The sequence below is a fragment of the Tachypleus tridentatus genome, chromosome 10, assembly GCF_004210375.1.
Source record: "Tachypleus tridentatus isolate NWPU-2018 chromosome 10, ASM421037v1, whole genome shotgun sequence".
Taxonomy (NCBI): Eukaryota; Metazoa; Arthropoda; class Merostomata; order Xiphosura; family Limulidae; genus Tachypleus; species Tachypleus tridentatus.
Genome location: NC_134834.1, coordinates 56,839,912 through 56,859,578, shown reverse-complemented (window position 1 = coordinate 56,859,578; position 19,667 = coordinate 56,839,912). Strand labels below are relative to the sequence as shown.

Genomic DNA, 19,667 nt, shown 5'->3' with positions numbered 1-19,667 from the left:
GTTTTACTTTATTAAAACACAGTAGGTACTTAAATCATTTAATGCTTATTTTTTATCAAAGTAAGATTCAGTAAAACATCTAGAAAATATGTGTACAAGTTCTACAGATTGCTTCATTTGACTACTTATTTGTTTTTCATTTCCAAGACATAATAAATACCACGTAAATTTCATATAAGGAAGTACTTTTTGAAACTTCTTACTGCTTACACACAATAAGCTGAGTATATATTGTATAAGTTTACTTTTTTTTTACATACGACTATAAACCCAAAATTATATTTCAAAAATGTTAAAGTCATACATAACATATATTATAACAACAATCAACTTTTTTTTTTAATGAAGACACTACAAATTAACAAAAGAGACAATGACTGTAAATTATTGACTAGTGAAGATTTTGATCAACAGTGATGCAGAAAACATTACAGTCCAGATTCTGTGTTATATTTTAAATTACTAAACATCAACTTTGCTATAAAGCAGTTATTTGATAAGGTACTGTATCTACTGTAACTAACACCTACATTTTGATATTAAACTTGAAAACACACATTTTGCGAATTTGAAGATACATTCATTTTAACATTTTGACTTTTCATTTTTTCTTATGTTGAGTCTTCATGCTTGGACAGTGAGTAGATATTATCCCCCTCCTTTAAACATTTTTCTAAACAACTGATTTTCTTGCAGTAATGTTAAAAAACAACCAGTATTCACATCACTTGCTAAGCCTAAGGAATTAGTGCCAAAATTAAGTTCTTACTCAATGTGTTAAGCATTTCTGAAAATGCTTTTGCATTAACGTGAATGATTTTTTTTTATTCCTGTGACTATTGTTTTGGGAAAAATTCCTTAGAAACATTATTTATAGTTTTGATATTACTAATACATTACCTCTCTATGTCCTTTTCAGCTTATTGTTCTAAATGACCAAAATATAGCTGAAAAGCCAAGATAATGGTGTTAAAATTTAGTTTTACTAGGAGTAAAAGAATTGAAACTGACAAACTAATTGCCTTTGTCAAAAGTATCACATATTTAAAAAACTCACTATACTCAAATATTGTTTCTTTTACTCGTTATTAGCAAAAAATTATTTCTTAATATTCTTTAAAAAATTACAACTCATTAAAAGACAAGATTTACCACTACTATTTCTGATATTTCATTGAGTAACTACACAGCAGCACATTATAGCAAAGCCTATAAAAGTATTATTTCAAATACCTGCTGAGTTAGTTGGTTCAGTTTATTATTTTCTATCTGAAAACAATATTCTTCATACAACTCCTGTAGTTTTGAAGCTAGCACATGTTCCTTACTGAACAGTGGATGATGATGAAAAATAAGAGATGAAAGATCTACATCTAGTTGATATCGTTGAACACTGCATCTTTGTGAATGTGCATTTGGAAATTCTGCCTGCAGAAAAAAATTGTTCAATAAGGTTGTATACATAAAAAAAAAAAGGTTTAACTGAAATGAATAAAAGTAATACAACTGTTTCAAAACAAAAACTCTTTACTTCACAATTTGAATTCAGGTTTTTAGTAGTTTGCCTTACACCTAATTAATGCACATGTACATGTATGTGTGTTAGCAGAGGTACCCAGCAATGCTGAGCTCAAAATGTAATGCTATAAACAGGGCACATGTGTGTGTCTGTGTATATCTGACCACCACAGCTTCAAGAAGAAAAGATCTAGAAACCTGAAATTTTGCACTCACACTAAGTGAACCCTAAGAGCACCCAACTGGGTATTACTCACCCATATACATACACAGATATGCATCTTTTTAACAAAGCAAGGTAAAAAAAAAACTTCATGCAAAATAACTGTGACTGCCATAACTCCAAAAAGAGAGAACCAAGACACCTTATCTTAAGACAAGAAATCTTATCCATGTATATATACACATACTTTTAATGGGGCAAGCTAGCAAAAAACTACATCAAAGAAAAGAGGTTCTAACTACTTCTAACATATATAGAGAAAAAACTGCATTTTGGTAACAGTGTATTTTATGTATATAGGTTATACGTTTATACTAAAATGGATTCGCAATACACACACTATAAATCTAATACCCTAAACAAAGCCAGGCACTTTCAGTAGCTGATAATAAAGTAACTTAAGCTCCAAGCTGTAAGAAAAGGTCATGAAATGCACACTTTTGCCATCCTACATGTACATGGTTAAATTAATTATTTCTAGGTTATTAATGATATAATGACACTCATCTCAGATATTTCTAGATCTATTAGACTAGTTATTTAAATTTAATTAGTCCTAGACCACTAGACTTAAATAAAGAAAGCTGAGTATTTTATATTAAAATGATTTTCAATATGAGAAACAGTAAGTCATGTAACAACCACTATCAAGATGACAGTACATGTACCAGAATCATATGTTTACATTTTTTTAGTATTCTTACAGGTCGTATTATTCTATCACAAATTGATCTCTTTTGGGAAGGGTATGTGACAGCCCTTTCTACAACAAAATATTTATACACTCAAATCATAAACATGCATTCATATTGACACTTTAGAATTTTGAAGTTGGCAGTGTCTCTTATACATTATGACATCAACAAACAAAGGAATGGATCACTTGGGCACATAAAAAACTAAAACAACTTGCACCCTAAGCATCACCAATGACACTTTCTAGTGTCGGTAGTAAACTCATGGTAACAACCTGTCTAAAATAGTGCTGTTGCTCACAGTCACAATGATAGCACAAGTGGGCAATTGTGACTTGAGTGTCACACAGACTACACATTGGTGCATCAGTCCCAGATAAAAGAGAATGGTGATTTAAAAAACTGTGACCAATGCATAGTCTAGTTAGGACAACTTCTTGGAAGTGGCAAGGGTGTATCAATGGCAAAGACAGGACAGTCACGTGCTAATCGACCAGCAGCGCCAAGTGCCACCCCTCTATGCATACGTACATCATACAATCTGTCAGTTCTGTACAAAGAAAACTGCCAAAAAGTAACTACATCAGTGAATTTCAGAAACATTTCCTTTGAGTACAGAAAAATAAAGGATGACAAGATTAATCAAATCCTTAATGTCATCTATATTCAAATGAAAATCTTGACAGTTCAACTGTATCAAAGTTGTCATTTTTATTTATGTGGAGAGTAGTGTGGGGAGCCCTTCTGTTTTTGACCACATTATTTTGCTTCACTGGACATAGGTCTATCAAACTCCATGGAGACTTTCCTGGATCGAGTAGGCAGGTCTCTATCTATGGACGAAGATTACAGCAACAGAGGGGCGTTAACAAATTAACTGTTTTGCATCTTGGGGCTGTAGAAGAAGATGAACATAGGGAAACACCCAAATGCAAAGCCAAAGGAAATAGACCTGGGCAACCACCAGAAGGAGTGGTGGGGACAGAGATGAGAGTAGACATAGACTCGTCAATTCTTTTAACTATGGAGGGCAAAGACTGTTCAGATGTTTTGCAAATGACTCTGTTGGTGGCATGGAGAGATCCGTCTGCACTCTCACTGTGGCAGTGAAATGAAGTGCATCAGCATGTGTCTGAGATGGAGTGGGAGACAATAATTTCCAAGCCTCTGGGTAGGAGGTATTATTCATAGTCTTCAAGTGTTGCATCTCATTCTCTTCCACTCAATTAGGGGAAGAACTAGAGCAAGAGGAGTGTGAACCAATGCAGTTAACATAGTATGGTTTCCAGTTCACACTTGTGAGCATTGTGGTCTTTGCCACCATAATGATCACATGTTAAAGAATCACAACATGATGTCTTTGAATGATAGAACCATTGATACTGGAAACATCTAAGAGGGTTAGGAATGTATGGCTGTACCTTATGATTCAGATAACCTGCCTTGACTGTGGCTGATGGACATGATGATGTAAATGTCAAAATCAGAACATCAGTTGACATCATAAATCTATCTTTGCAAGTGAATATTTGGTGCACCACAGAAATGCCTTGGCTGGAATAAACAGCCAAGATCTCCAACTTAGGAATGTTCTTCACGTCCCTCTCAACAGTAACTGCTCTGGAGATATTCGGTGTATTATTGGGAGTAACCTTGATGGGTACATTCCTAATACTCTTCAAATTCAGAAGAAGTTTGGTGTGTTGTGGCAAAAATATTTCCATCAAGATGTATCCTGAGTGCAGTTTCCTTACTGACTTGGGGAAGCCAGCAGGCTCCTCTAATCCCTTTTGAATGAAAAAGAAGGACATCCACCCAAAATATTTCTCAGACAATGAATGCAAAATTAGAAATTAAGGTGTTGAGTCTGACTTTAATGGTGACTGTGTAACAGAGTCATCCATATGTAGTTATTTCCCAATAATCTGTTTTTTTTTACATTTTTATTTTTTTGTTCATGAATGGGGGTATCAACAATAATACCTAGAACATTTCAGTGCCCTCTGTCCCCACCCACCATGGAGCCCTACGAGGGAATGCACTGCAATGCCTAACAAGAACATTGCAGCAATGCCAGGGTTTCGTGAGCACAAAACCCAAAAACCCGCATGGGGCACCCCAAGGATGCCCATTTACAGAATTAGAGGCCAAAGTTGTGTATAAGGGTTGAACCCTTCAGCCACCAGGATCCTCTCCTCCTTTAACAGGTTCCCATGCACGGCATATAAATGAGTGGATGTTAAGATCCCAGAGGAGTTAAACCGATATTACAGAACCTTTCTCTAGGAGGTCCCCTCATCACATACAGGAATCCACCTCAAGAGGCCAAACTGTTTGAAAATACCATACTAAAGCAACTAATAATCAAGCAACAAACTGCAATATTACAATAACTGAAGCCAACTATACATAACCTATCTGTGCTAACCACTTGACATTTTGATCTTATAGATTAGAGGAAAGGCAATTAGTTGACAGCACTCATTGCCAACTCTTGCAATACTTTATTTGACTAGTGGATTGTTACCATCATCTTTACAATGCACCAATGATCCCAAAGTGCAAAGTGTTATTTTGTGGCAATGGGTTGCACACCATGTGTCTCATCTGCATTCACTATTTGGCACACTAAACAGCTAATCACGTGGCCCTTATGTCTAATCATATTTATAATCATACCAGTTTGTTTAATTGACCATAACAAACAGTTTATTATTTCTATTTTAGAGTTAATATTTTGCACATCAAATCATTCTTTTCTTGTTATATTGTCACATTTTTCACTCAGCTGATCCCTGAAGTAAGGAAGACCTAACTAAGCAAAGAACTGAGCAGTTTACCAGCAATAACAGGTTTTCCTTTAAAGGAAAAACATCATTTATAATCAGTAACTATTTCATGTTCCTTAGTTTTTTATGTTGTTGTAAACCTTTGGTAAAAGATTTAACTGGTAATTCATTTCAGGAATTACAAGCTACACTATCCCAAGTATAGAAATTTTAAGAACAGTGTTATAGGCTACAATACAGTATAAAAATTTACAAATATCTATACAATTTAATACTGCACCTTGTGCAAGCACTGCACATGACAAATTAAATCATTTCTACGTACCTTAACAAATACAGTTTTTATAACTTGATCACTGTCTTCAAAATTGACTGGACGGGATATATGAGTCTGCAGGGGATCTGCTAAGGCTATAATTTGAGCATCATCTCCAAACCAATGGTTTTCCTACATGGAAAAATACAAAAGCACTAATGCTTTAATTTAATCATCTTCAATTCAATGTTTCTCCTGGATGAAAAAAATACTAAATCACTTAATACTTTATTTTGATCATCTCCAAACCAATGTTTCTCCTCCAAAGAACCAAACTGGTGAGAGTGAAGGGGGATAGAACAACAGACAGAGATTTCCACAGAATAAAGAGTCGGGAATGAAGCCATACAAGCAATGTAGTAATGTGGGACATGCACCAGACACAGAACTCTATCCAGATTAGGATGAGGGTAGAGATGATAAATAGAGGAAAGAGAAATAGGCAAAATGGTGGAGTTACCCTCTTGAGCCACAGAGGTTTTAAGGAGGAAGAAACAATCTGGATAAAAGAAAAGATAGAAATTGGATCACAAGTCCTTCCAACAAAACTTCAAAAAGCCAAACATTGTCAATGAAAGGGTGCCATTGATGAAAAAAGGCCACAAATGAAGTTCTCACTGAGCCAGATCCCACTGGATAGTTGCTGGAAATTTCAGTGACGTATCATGCATCATCAAGAAAAATAACAAGCTGTTGCACCTTGAGAAGAAGGGAAGAACAAGGGTTGTAAAGGATGAAAAGCCAGAACTGGTGCAACACTTGACTCCAACTGAGACAAATGGACTATCAGATGAGAAATAGTAAACTGTTGTTGAACTGATGCCACCTGAGATTCCAAAGACTCTTGGACTGTATCAAAGATGAAATGATGTAAAATCAGAGTCATACGTAAATTCCAGAGATAAGATGCAGTTAAACAATTTAATACTGTAAAGATACTGTAAAAGAGTCGCAGGGATAAGACCCTAGGTGAAAAAATTGGGCATGGGCTAAACTAACAGGGAATTTGGAGCCCACCCCCCAAATGGGTAAAACAGAACTCAGCAACTGCTGGTCAAGATAAGGTCAGACTAATCTGAAGCCCTTGGAGAATGAGGCATATTAAACCCTTTATCTAACTAAGAACTGCATTGTTCAAAGTGGACCCAAATGTCAGAGGATGAGGAAAACCAGCTAGAGTTAGTAAGAATGTTCATGCAGTAAGATAGGACAAAACAGGAGTGAGGGATAAAACCTTACACATCTGAGAAATAAAGCCCAAAACAAAACCATGGAAGACCAAATGAAAACCTCAGTAAATGTATGGAAAAGCACAGCAAATTTAGTAGGGGGAAACAGGCAATCAAGAGGAAAAGGGGCAATGTCTGAAGATAGAGATCTGTCAAAAATTATGACCACTTTGAGAAATAACTATATCTCAAACTGAAAGACAAAAAGAAAAACGACTGAGTGTAAGTGCTGTGAAACAAAAGGCTTGTGGCATGTGTAAAGGAAAAGTTTGAATATAGGGGCAGCAATGAATAAGAACAGCTAATCTTGTGAGCACTAAATACATACAAAGCACTAGCTATCATACCCTTTCAGAATTCCATGAATCAAAAAATATTTCAAACCATTCTGTATATTACTACCTTCAACCCTGTGTGTGTGTGCATGCATGTTTTTGTCAGCATGATTTCCCAAAAATGGTTGAATTAATGTAGATGAAAATTGGCATACATTTGTATTATGATCAGAAGTGATAAATTATGGGAGAGTCAACAGCACAAAAATCCCTATCTGTTAATATAAGGACTAACTGCTCTATAACTCAGTCAAAAATGATTGGATTTAGAGAAAACTTGGTGGAAATGTATATTATTCCTTGTTGTCCTGAAAAAAATGGTTCATGTTTACTAAAAACAACAAATATGTGAATATTTGTCTTTTTTTTTTTTTGAGAGCCAAAACTGGTTATGCTGTGTGGTGGAGGTATGGGCACTACTGAGTGTCCCTCTAGTTAAAAAATGTTTTTCCTTACATACCTTCTGTCTTATTAGTCTATTTTCAAGTTTGTTCTTATTCATCTCAGAAACAGCAGGTCTTTTTCCTACATAAAATCCTTCTTCTTCAAGGTATCGAGGCTCTCTGTTACTACCAATCTTCTCTTGCACTGGTACTTCACACAAAAAAGCAAAAGACATCCAACAGTGATTAAGACTATCATCAAGAAAACTGAAAGAAGAACCAAATAAGTAAATAGGATTACATACATTATTTTAAGGAGGACATGTAAGATACAGTATCTCATCACTTTTTAACCTCAACAGTTTCAAAATTAAAAAGCAGTGTATATTTAAAAGCCCTACAAAACAATTTGCATCTATCAGACTGTTGTTGGGAGAACAAAGAAATCTTCCCATGACAATAAAAAAAAAAGGAAATGAAAGATGGTAAACTGAAAGCAACACCTTGAAACAGTGTACTCTTCAGGAAAAGTACTACACATTTTCTACTAATGCTTCCTACTTGATTAAATCAATGAATAAAAAAAATAGATAATACACAATGAACAACATTTAACACAAATGAATTGACAGATAGACTGAAAAATAAATAAAAACAAATTACTTTTATATTTAAAAACATTTCACTTATTTAAATCATATTATTCCACATGATTTTCATCTTTTACATTAGGCCAGGGGTCTCCAACCCATGAGCCACATCCAGCCTGCCAACAGTTTATTAAACTAATAAAAAAAAACATGTAACTGAGCAAAATCTAATCTAGTTGTCATATGGCCCACCACGGCTCATTAAAGTAATAAATTGATATAATGCTATCACTATCAGTTTCAGTTTAAATGATATAAAAATAAAACGTAATTGAGCAAAAGCCAATCTACATGTGATACACTTTTCTGTTTGCTGGAAAATGTCATATTATTTATTGATCCCAGTGCCCTGATGCAGCATGTTCCTTCCCATGCCTGTTCTGCATACCTCAGTGTGTGTCAGTGAATGCAGCTGTTTACTTTATGTTTGAGTTAATAGCTATTCCTAGATTTTATGTCAGAACAAGGAAAGAAGAAAAAGCTGACTCTAAACATCATGTTTTTAAAGAACAGTGGAGTGTAGACTACTTTGTTATTGAATCACTAAACAAAGCATTATGTTTAACATGCCATGAGATCATGGCAATGCTAAAAGAATACAACATACATAAAAATTACCAAATTATGCATTCAAACTATTTTTGGTTCACAGAAAAGCTACATTCAAACAAATTCTAAACCTTAAAATGTAACTTGTCTTCACAACAGTTTGTATTTAAAAGGAATTAAGCCAATAATGAAGCTGCAACAAGAGCAAGTTTATGGGTGGCACACCTGTTAACCAAGCGAGGAAAACCATTTACCAATGGCGAGCTAATTAAATTACGTATGACTGAAGCAGCCTGAAGAATGTGCACAAAAAAAGAGGAGTTAGTTGAGACTACTGGCCTTTTGGCAAATACAGTTGCTCATACAGTTGAGGGCATTGGAAGCAATACTGTATCTCAGCTGAAAGACTTTTCCATCACACTTGATGAGTCAACAGATATGTCCAACACTTCACAGTTGCTGTTGCTTATTCATAGAGTCAATATTAATTTTGAAATGACTGAAGAATTAGCTTCTGTGCACAGTAGCGTAAATAGCCCTCATGTAGCTTTGTGCAAAATTCAAAACAAACAAACTTTGCATAGTGTGTATGGAACAACTGTAGGTGAGGATCTTTTCAAAGAGGTTAAAAAATCACTAATTCAGTACAACCTGGATTGGTTGGTTGGTTTGGCATTTTATGGTGCAAAGCAACTAGGCTATCTGCACCAAACATCTAGTGAAAAGTTAAAGTAAAATTATTAAAATTTGTAAAAATGAATCAAGGTAAAACAAAAAATGTTTAATTTTTGAATTAAGAACTAAAATAGCACTAAATCCAATTTTTATATCTAGTTTACAGCAGTAAGAAAGAAACTACACTAATACAAGTTTAAAAAACTTTCTGTAGCATAATTTAAATTATCATAACCCACCAGGATGACTAATGGCCTTTTGAGTTCTGGTTTCTAGTTATTTGATGTTAAGGCCATTTTCTAATTTCATATCAGACTAGTTGTACTTTAATTTGTAAAAAGAAATCATATTAAAAAATGGTCTCATTTATGAATTACAAACATAAGTAGCTTTAAAAAGGTCGAAGGCCTTTAAAAAACTAAAACATTTGTAAGGCAGACAGTGTCAACATTGCCAATGACACTGTCCAACATTATGGATAAACCTTGGAACAAAACATGTCTAAAATGATGTTGTCATTGAGAGTCATAACAACGGCAAGATAGTAAAATGTGGCTTGTTGTAACCTGAGTGTCACAAAGATAACACATTGGTGCATCAGTCACAGAGAAAACAAAACGATGACTGAAAAACTGTGACCAATGCATAGTCTGGTTAGGAGAACTTCCTCTTTCCAATCTTTATGGAAACAAGACTGCCAAACTACAATTAAGGGTTTTAAGTGGAAAAGCTTGTTTTCACGTTGCTCGCTCCAAGTCGATTGCCAACTGGCATGGAATCAAGCCTTGAATGCAGGACCATAGTCCATGTATGGAACAAACACAGCAGACTGCACCAGAGCAGACAGCTGCAGTGTCAACGAGCTCATTCCTGCAAATACCAATGTGGCCTGGTATCCAGAAAAACTGGAGAGAAGTAGATGTTAATGAGAAATGAGCCAGTCAGTTTCAAATATCAGTGAGAACAATGTGAGAACTAATGTGAAGCAATTCCAGGGCCAGTAGAGAACTAAAAGAGTCAGTAAATAGTGAAATTCAAGTACTGCTCAGCTTCAATGTACCCAAGGAAATGCCTGTATCTGGAACCAAAGGAAGTGGATCTTGGGGATAGCTGGAATGAACGTTAGGGACAGAGAAGAGTGTTGATGTTGATTCATCAACTTTTTAAACCATGGAGGTCAAAAGACTTTTCATATTGTTTGAGAATTATTCTTTTGGAAGAACAGAGAGATTTGTGTCCACTCTCACTGTAGTAGTGGAATGAAGTGCATCAGAATACATCCAAAATGAAGTGGTGGACAGTAACTTTCGCACCTCTGGGTAAGTAATATTTTGAATCATTTTTAAATGCTGCACCTCTTTTTCTTCCAACCATTTAGAGCAAGAATGAAAATAGGATGGGTGAAAGCCATTGCAATTAATGCAATGAGGGTCCATTTCACATTAAAAGGCATCGTGGTTCCTTGACATGTGCTCATTGCAGTGATGTCTTCAAGTGACTGAACCGCTGACACTGGAAAAGTCTTAAAGGGTTTGGAATGTATGGCCATACATTGCAATTAAGATAACCTGCTTTGATGGTGGCAGGTGGAAGCAGTGATGTAAATGTTAAAATAAGGCTGTTGGTCAGCATCATAATTCCATCTTTGCAAATGGAGACACACCTCACTGCAGAAACTCCTTGGGTGGAGAAACCAGCAACAATCTCCAACTCGGGGATGTTCTTCAAATCCCTCTCAACAATAACTCCTCATGACATATTCAAAGTAGCATGGGGCATAACCTCAATGGGTAAATTCCCAATCGCAGTTGAATGTAAGAGGAGTTTACTCTGTTTAAATGTGGATTTTCCACCAATATGTCAAAAGAGAAAAGTTTTTTGACTGACTTTGGAGAACCAACAAGTCCTTCTAGTCCCTTTGGATTAAAAAAGGGAGACATTTTCCCTAAGGGTTTGTCTGAAGGAGAATGTAATATAAGAAAATGAGGTACAGGTGTCACAGATGTTGAAGATTGCTGCTCAGAATCTTCAAGATGTGGTCATTTACCTACAGACTGTTTTTTTGCTATTCTATTTAAATTTCTATTTGGGGAATCCATAATAAAGAAAGAATGTTTCAGTGCCCACTGACCTCACCCACCATGAAGCCCTACAAGAGGACACACTACAATGCCAAACAAGGACACTACAGCAATGCTAAAGTTTTGTGAGCACTATATCCAAACACCAGCATAAGGTAAATGCCCAGAACACCTGCTGAGAACATCCAACACTAGTGCTTTGTTGATCCTAGCCCAAGTGGACCAGCCGACTGACCCTAGGGGGACCACCTAAGGCTGCCCATCTATAGGAATTCAAGACTAAAGTGGTGTTTTAGGTTTGGACCCCTCAACCACCAGGATTCTCTCCTCCTCTTCACAGGTTGCCACGCACGGCAAACAAGTGGGTGGATGTGTAGATCCCAGAGGAGGTAAACTGAAAGAACAAAACCTTCTCTGGGAGGTCCCCTCACCATGTAGAGGAATCCACACCAAGGAGTGGGGTGAAAACTGGATGCCAAGGAGGATGGAGAGAAACAAGATTATGGGACAATAGGAAAAGGAAAACTGAAATGGAGTACCAGACCCTCTAAAATAAACTATAAAAATCCAAGGGTCCATGATGAAGAATCTCCAGGCATGGTTAAAGTAGAAGAACCCAGCCCCCAATGACCTGACTCCAATACACAGCCTTCAAGACCACTGGTTGCTCCCAGAATGGAGGCACAAGTACCATCAGTGAACCTCAGTAATACAAAAGGCTGGAACCAGAAAGGGAGAGGCAGGCAGAGGATAAGACATAGAAACATATTTAGAAAGGTGTTGGGATACGCAATCATGCCAACACTATCTTTGTGTCCAAAGAGAGTTGGAAATTCCAAAAACAACCTGCTGCCACAGAAAAAGAACCATGAAAACAACCATGCAATGAGGAAGGAGACCTGTAATAAAAGGTGTTCCAATCCATAATGATCCTAACAACAGAGCAAGGAAATAGCTGACAAGGAGAGGCATTTCCATGTTGGAAAACAGGAATATTAAGATTGGCAGAAGGCAACTGAACTTCTAAGAGTCCAAACGCTGTGAATTAAAGTAGGGAAATGCAGAACAGTGACATGTCAAAGCCTGGACTTCCAGAGTTTTGGGGGATCACATAAACCTCCAATATCTGGTGAAGGAGTTGAAACATAAGATACTAGTCAAATGGCATGACACAGAGAAGGGAAAGTGAGGAATCATAGAAAACATGAACCAATTGGAAAACAAAACATACCAAACCTGAATTATTAAAGCAACAAAGGTAGAAATAGGCATGGGCATCTCCTCTGTGATAAAATATGACAGAAAGGCATAGGCAAAAGGAGGGAACAGGATGTCAAAAATTTCATCTTCATGTTCAGATATGTGATAATAGAGGACAATTATCTAGTAGCTCAAAAAATTGCAAAAACTGAATTGAGCCATTACATTTTCAGCAGAAAAGTTTACTGAAATGACATTAGAAACTTCACCTATTAGTCAAAAAACATTGAAAGTCAAAAGAAGAAAAAAAAAGATTAAAAAAACATGGGAAGAAAAAAATGCACGTTCAGAATAACACACAAAACTTGAGCAAAAAGTAAGGAACAAGTAAATTATGAAACAAGATGTGCAGTTAAGCCGTGCAAGTTGAGAAAAAGAAACAATCATTAGAAAATCATGAGTGGAAACATAGCCTATCAGTATGATTGCCAATCAAAACCTGATTATGGGATGTATAGAAGAGAGAACTCTCTTTACGATAGGAGTTGTGTCATACTCCCACTAATGAAGGGTTGCTGCGTAGCTATTCACATGAAAATATACAGATGTCTCATATGAATTCACTAGGGTCAATAGGAGTATCAAGACTAATGGCAATACAAAATTTGCACTATAGAAAACAGCATAAGTCAAGAAAAGCTTGTTGTGAGAAAAAGCAAGATATCACATGGGAACAAATTTTAAAGAGGCAAGTTTTTAAACATATTAATCTCTATTATTGTCATAAGGGTATGAACACAAATTTAACCACTGTTTCTGTTCTTTACAACTGAATGGACTGAACAGGTCATGAGTTATATTATATACAGTTGCAATTTAAGAACTCTGCTTTTTAAAAGACGTAGTGACATTGTAGAGTTTCATACAAGAATATTTTATGTAAATCACTAGATTAAAAACAAAGTTAGGGTAACAATATTTTAAAACAATTGCAGATCCAAGTCAAATTAACATATTTATAGGTATTTTATGGTATTAACAACCAATATTTATACAATAAAAATATTTAATGCATACATAACATTTCTGTGAGCTATATTTCCTAGCTTTACATAGTTTTCAGTGTTTGCCCAATACTTGATTTTTAATCAAAATGCACAAATTATTAAATGGTTCAGATTCATGTGAATCAAATTATTTACATTAGTTGATAATCTTTTTACCTGATTTAGTATCTGGATAAAATAACATCTGTCTTTCAAGCTCCATCCGTAAACGAAAAGAAGTGTACAAGGGCTTAACACACTCATATGTATACCAGTCTTCATCAGATATAAGATAATCACCACCCAACAGATCAGTACTATCTGTAGAATATAAGTAAATATGTGACACAGAAGTAAGTATCTTCTAAATGAAAATATTCAACATTTACTGTACAATTCTCAAGCTCATGTTTCACCAAGTTGCAAAAGTTACGTATCATTGTATTAATATTCTTTCAACTAGTTGTTACATGGAAATTTTAAACAAAAGTATTTGTGTTAATACTTGTCTCAACTGTCAGTTATGTTTCAACTGAAATACTTTCAAAATCATTTGAGGCATCAGGTTTCAATGAAGATACTTAAACCACAAATCCTTGTCTAATAATAATTAATAAATCAAATGGTTGTGCAATTGTTTAATACCTCTACAAGTAACCCAGGAACTAATACAAATTACTATAATGAACCTTGTTTTGATTTAATTGATAGGTAAAACTATCAAGCATAGTGCTGAGTAATAAGTCAGCCTTTTTCAACTGCAACTTTATTGGCAGCTTCATGATGAGAAACCAAAACTATTTTCTATTAAAACGACTATCCTTTTAACTTTTTCTAATAGTAAATTTTCCTTTGTAAGCTTTTTCAACAAGTGAAACAAATGAATACAATTTGAATATTGGAATACTTATATCAATACAAAAGACAAAAAATATTGCATACAAATCCTTATTACTGCTCTAACAAACTGCATTAATAATAAAATGTTGCTGAGTTCAGAATTAAAGTTGACTTCCAGTTCAATTTAGATACTTAGGATTACACTGAATTTCAAATCAGCTAGATTTATCTCTGAAATATTGAGGCTTATTTTCGTCAACAACCATGAGAGTTTAAGTTCTAAATTTTTAACACAATAAACAGCATGACTCAACCAGAATTCCACATTCTTCCACTTTCCATGTAATTTATTGTATGCATCAAGAGAACATGTACAAGCTCACCATTCCTATCATAACTCACAGTTCTTAGTTATATTCATAATAGAATATTTTGTATCACCCAACTGTGGGGAAGTGATTGAAAATGTATTTGAGAGAGAATTAATGCAACAAATTAATTTTCATCCAGAAAAATGTAAAATTGAAATCAAGTTGACTTACTTCTGAAATAACAATAGCTATTATACTGGTTCCTGACAACCATGATATGTACATCAAAAAGACTAGAGCCAGGAAAAGTTTCAATTATATAAAAAAACAAAAAAAACGTAGTTTACAAGATGGGAAAGATATAAGTTAGATGATAAAAAAATGTGATTGAGCAGAGTTGGAGTATAATCCAGAACCAGAAATATTCAAAAAATTTGACTTAAAAATATTAGTGGAGCCAACCAGTCTTACATAATAAATGTACTAAGTGCAGTTAGAATGAAAATATTCTTCTCAGTAAGATAAATCTTCACCTTTGTTGCTCTTTAGTTCATGAAAAAATGGGGCAAGTTAGGGGTATAATGTGTTGAACTGTTGACCCTTGTTGGAAGCACAAAGGGCAATGTAAACATGGAGAAGGAATACTTTGTCCTGTATGTATAGAGAAGATTTTTAAGATCAAACCAGTCAAATATTATCAGTTGGCATACTTCTGTGGCTGTACCCCCTTTAGCTGCAACTGAAAATTCCACAACATAATAAAACTGGACAAATCAATAGGCACTTAGAGAGAGTAGAATAAAGACAGCTGTCCTGAGAACAAGAATCAACAGCTCAAGAACAGTGCAATGGAAACATCACAGAAACAGAAAACAAAAAGAAATGGTTCATATTCATGATCCTAGTTAGTGCTGTGACATCTGTTGAGAACAGATATTCTACCTCACACATAATTCAGTGCTGCACAAAGACATGCATGCAAAAGTGGATAAGGTAAGTTAAGGCATCATCAACCACCAAAATGGCATCCTTTATTTACTTTCAGTGAGTATCATCTTTCCAACTTTAAAAATCAGTACAAACACAGACTCTGTGATGAGGAGAAGGTATTGCAAATCATTCATATTTGGCAAACACAGAAGCGCAAATGTCATGGCTGGAATAATTTGTATAAACATATAATATCCTAAAACAGGAGAGACATGTTTGTTTTCTTCAGTGCAAGTCTGTTAAACCTGAGACAGTTTTGTAATTGTTAACAGGGATATTGATTGATATAGAAATACCTACATTGCCATACATAATACAAGTGTTTGTTCCATGTGTTTGTCAACAGGGATATTGGTTGATATAGGAATACCTACATTGCCATACATGATACAGGTGTGGGACCAAGTGGTAAATAAGAAAGTAACAGAAAATAATTAACTTGCTATGTATTTCATCTGACTTGGAGAACAGCCCTATGCAGCAAACAGAATTGTCATGCTGAAGAGATGACAATAACTACAATTTTCAAAGTGTATTTGAATTTGTTCACAATTCAGTCTGTATTACAGGGGTGACCAAACTAGCTTAACGTAAGAGCCACATACAATAAACTTCAGATGTTTGAGAGCTTCAAGACATGAACAAGTACTACACACATTTCTATTGTTATATGTACATTTTATTACATAAATTTTATGTAAATATTAATAAATACATGTACGTAATAATATTTATTCATGTACGTAGTCTTTAAACTGTTAATTTGTATAAGTTTTAATAATTGCAAAGCACACACATATATATCAAATGTTTTCAAACTCCTAGCTGAGAATTGTTTTAACTATATTGAACGTATTTAATACGGTAATGAACTACAGCAACATCTAAGAACAATATGTAAGTTTGTATTTCATTAACATTAAATGAGACTGCCAAAAATTAAAGGGGTAAAAACAGATATTTTTAATGATATTTATTTGTGTTAATAAATATCTGGTAAAAAAATGTAGGAAAATATGTAAAATGATAAAACTAGAAATATTTTAATCAGATACCACCTTACAAATTTTTTAGTCTTATCATAATATTTTTCTGACACAAACAGACATTGATACAATTATCAGGCATTTATTTGTAAGAACTGCATGATGCTTCGACTTTACAAACTTCACTACAGAGTGCAGTGATTCATAGCAGTATGTTGTGCTCAAAATTGAGATGAGTTGCATGCTGGTTTCTTCAGTTCAGAATAGTTTATTTCAGAAACTTGCTTCCAAAACTCAACTGTAGAATGGGATTTATGGATCCTCTTTAGACCCAGGTTCTCCTGTAGTTCTATTAGTTCCATTTCCACAGCAGATGATTCTGTAACCAAAGATTCAAGAATTGGACAATCACCATTGATCACATCAACCACAAATGGATTTATGAGAAAGGCGAAGTAGGGCTTCAACTTCTGCAACTCCTCAAATCTGTCTAGTAAATTACCATACAGTCCATATAATTTATTTTAATATTCTTCCAGTTTGTGGTCTTTTATTTCAATATCAGGGAATGTATTTACTCTTCTTTTGAGATTGGAAAAGTAACTGAAGTTTCTTCACAATATGTCTCTTTGAAAAAGTCTTATTTTGTTATGAAAGCTAAAAATTATCTGAATAGGATCGGACACAATCTTATCCTTTCCCTGGAGTGCCAAGTTGAGAGTTTGTAGATGATTCATTATATCAGTAAAGAACATTAGATCTTGCATCCATTCATCATTTCCCAGTTGAGGATATAATCTTTTCTTTTCTTCAAGAAAAGTAAAAACAGTCTCCAACAGATCCACAAACGTATTTAAGACATTGCTGGTTGACAGCCACCTCAAAATACAGTAAAAAGAGACATCACTGGGTTTACCTTCAAGCTACAGTTTTTCAATAACATTTTTTGAACTATTGGTGGGTCTTCCCATTTAAGCATATGAAATTGACAATTTCAAAAATAAATTTCATAATATTTTCAAACTTGAAGTATTTTACAGCCAGGTGTTCACGATGAATAATGCAATGAACAGGGATAAGCTCTGGAAAGCTGAGACCACTTTTCATAAGTGCAATTAATCCTGCATTTTTCCCCACCATTGCAGGTGCTCCATCTGACGAGTTTTTCTAGTGGAATATCAGCACTTGTTACGACTCTATCAAGTGCATTTTAAATGTCAACACCATGAGTTGTTTCTTTTAGTGCCACTAAGTCCAACATATCATCTTACACAGTTACATCAGAGGAAACATAACAAACAAATACCACCAGTTGTGAGTTTCCTTGTATGTCTGTAGACCTGCCAACGTCTAAAGTGAATGCAAGGGAATTCTTTAAATCATTTTGCATTTTGACTGGACTCTCGCAGTGGACTCTCAGTTTATAATGGTAAATAATTATAAGGCTTGAAAATTTTTCATTTACCTTTTATATTAATTGTGATGCAAAAAAGAGTTCAGCCAACATATTTCCTTGAGCTGCACATTACACATCAAAGAGCTGCATGTGGCTTGCAAGCCGCAGTTTGGCCACCCCTGAGTCTATAAGATGTTCTCTAACAGATACCAAGATCAGGAATCCAAAGGCATTACCAAATGGAAAATGTGAGGGATTATAGTCCAAAATTCATTATTAAGTATTCTGATACATCATGGTAGACAAGGCAGTGCAGTTAAACAAGTTAAAACAATGTTGTAAGTTAGAAAAAACAACAGGCTATTATTTTCAAAAACTGAACCAAGTAATTGTTTAGCCATTTCCTTGGCTGACTGTTTGTTTTAGAATAAAGTTCTCCAATAATTGTGAATACTACATTGATTTTGTGATTGTGAAATTGCAAAATTTCAAGGGGCCAAATTAATGTCAGGCTTGAAGTATTTTAGTTTCCAGTGTCAGATGTTTTAGTTACAATTGTGGATGTCTTGTCATGGGAATAATTAAGCTTGTTTATACCCAAAAGTGTCCAGCAAAGTCAAGACACTTATGCCCTCTTTTACCATACTCTTTTATTGACCCAAATAAATATCATGGAGTGCAAGGTTTTAGAAACATTCTAAACCGGCCATGAGTACATGAAATCCTATTTTTTAATTCAGAAGTCAAAGGATATACTCTAACTCATTTGGTGGATGTCATGAAAACCATTGTCCACTGAGATTCTGGCCACCTGAGACTCAGTTGTCAAGTCAGACTACTCACATGTACCAAGCTAGCAAAATCTGCAAGTAGTAATAAGATACTCAATACAACCATTTATTGAAACTAACAACACAGGTTCTATATTTATTTTGTCTCCAAACTTGAGGCAAAGAAGTTTAGGTTTTTTTATCTGCCACTCAGTTACACAATTGCCTTAATGTTAATAATCCAGTAGCATATATTTCAATACATTGAGACAGTGTTAACCAATTTGTTAATGGTCATAAGGAGCTTCACATTCTATGAAGTTCTTGATTTTGCCACAGTTTAATGTGCTTTTTGGACTCAAGAGACTGTGTTCTGAACATTGAGTAATCTTTCTACTGTGATTGTTAAAAAGCTTTCAGATATACAAAGATTTACAATGAAGATGGCTTTAGTTTATGTTATTTCAAGTTCCTTCTCGACAATTCTAATACATAATGACATAAAGGTGATACTATACATAAATGTTTTCTTGTGTAAATGTATTTTGAATAGATATTCACTTTTCACATTACTCTTCTTCCATGATCACTATATCAATATAGATGAATTTAAATGGTTGTAGGGAACAATCTCAATAAGTGGATGTACCTATGGCTCATATGCTGGTTTCAGGCATGTTTGCCT

At 34.7% G+C, this 19,667-nt stretch overlaps 1 protein-coding gene across 3 annotated transcripts in view; it reads right to left on the bottom strand.

The window, feature by feature from the left end:
* Positions 1-19,667, bottom strand: part of LOC143229353 (coiled-coil and C2 domain-containing protein 2A-like) — a 100,740-nt gene that overhangs the window by 63,214 nt on the left and 17,859 nt on the right. For 2 of the 3 annotated variants that reach the window (XR_013015832.1, XM_076461567.1), the window contains exons 10-13: positions 13,867-14,010; positions 7,566-7,699; positions 5,551-5,673; positions 1,234-1,428 (exon numbers count right to left, since the gene is read on the bottom strand). Coding sequence is in view for 2 of the 3 variants with exons in the window: in XM_076461567.1 (XP_076317682.1) it covers positions 1,234-1,428; positions 5,551-5,673; positions 7,566-7,699; positions 13,867-14,010 (596 nt within the window). In the remaining variant the exon portion in view is untranslated. The remainder of the gene's footprint in view (positions 1-1,233; positions 1,429-5,550; positions 5,674-7,565; positions 7,700-13,866; positions 14,011-19,667) is intronic. The other variant, XM_076461568.1, reaches the window with a different exon arrangement.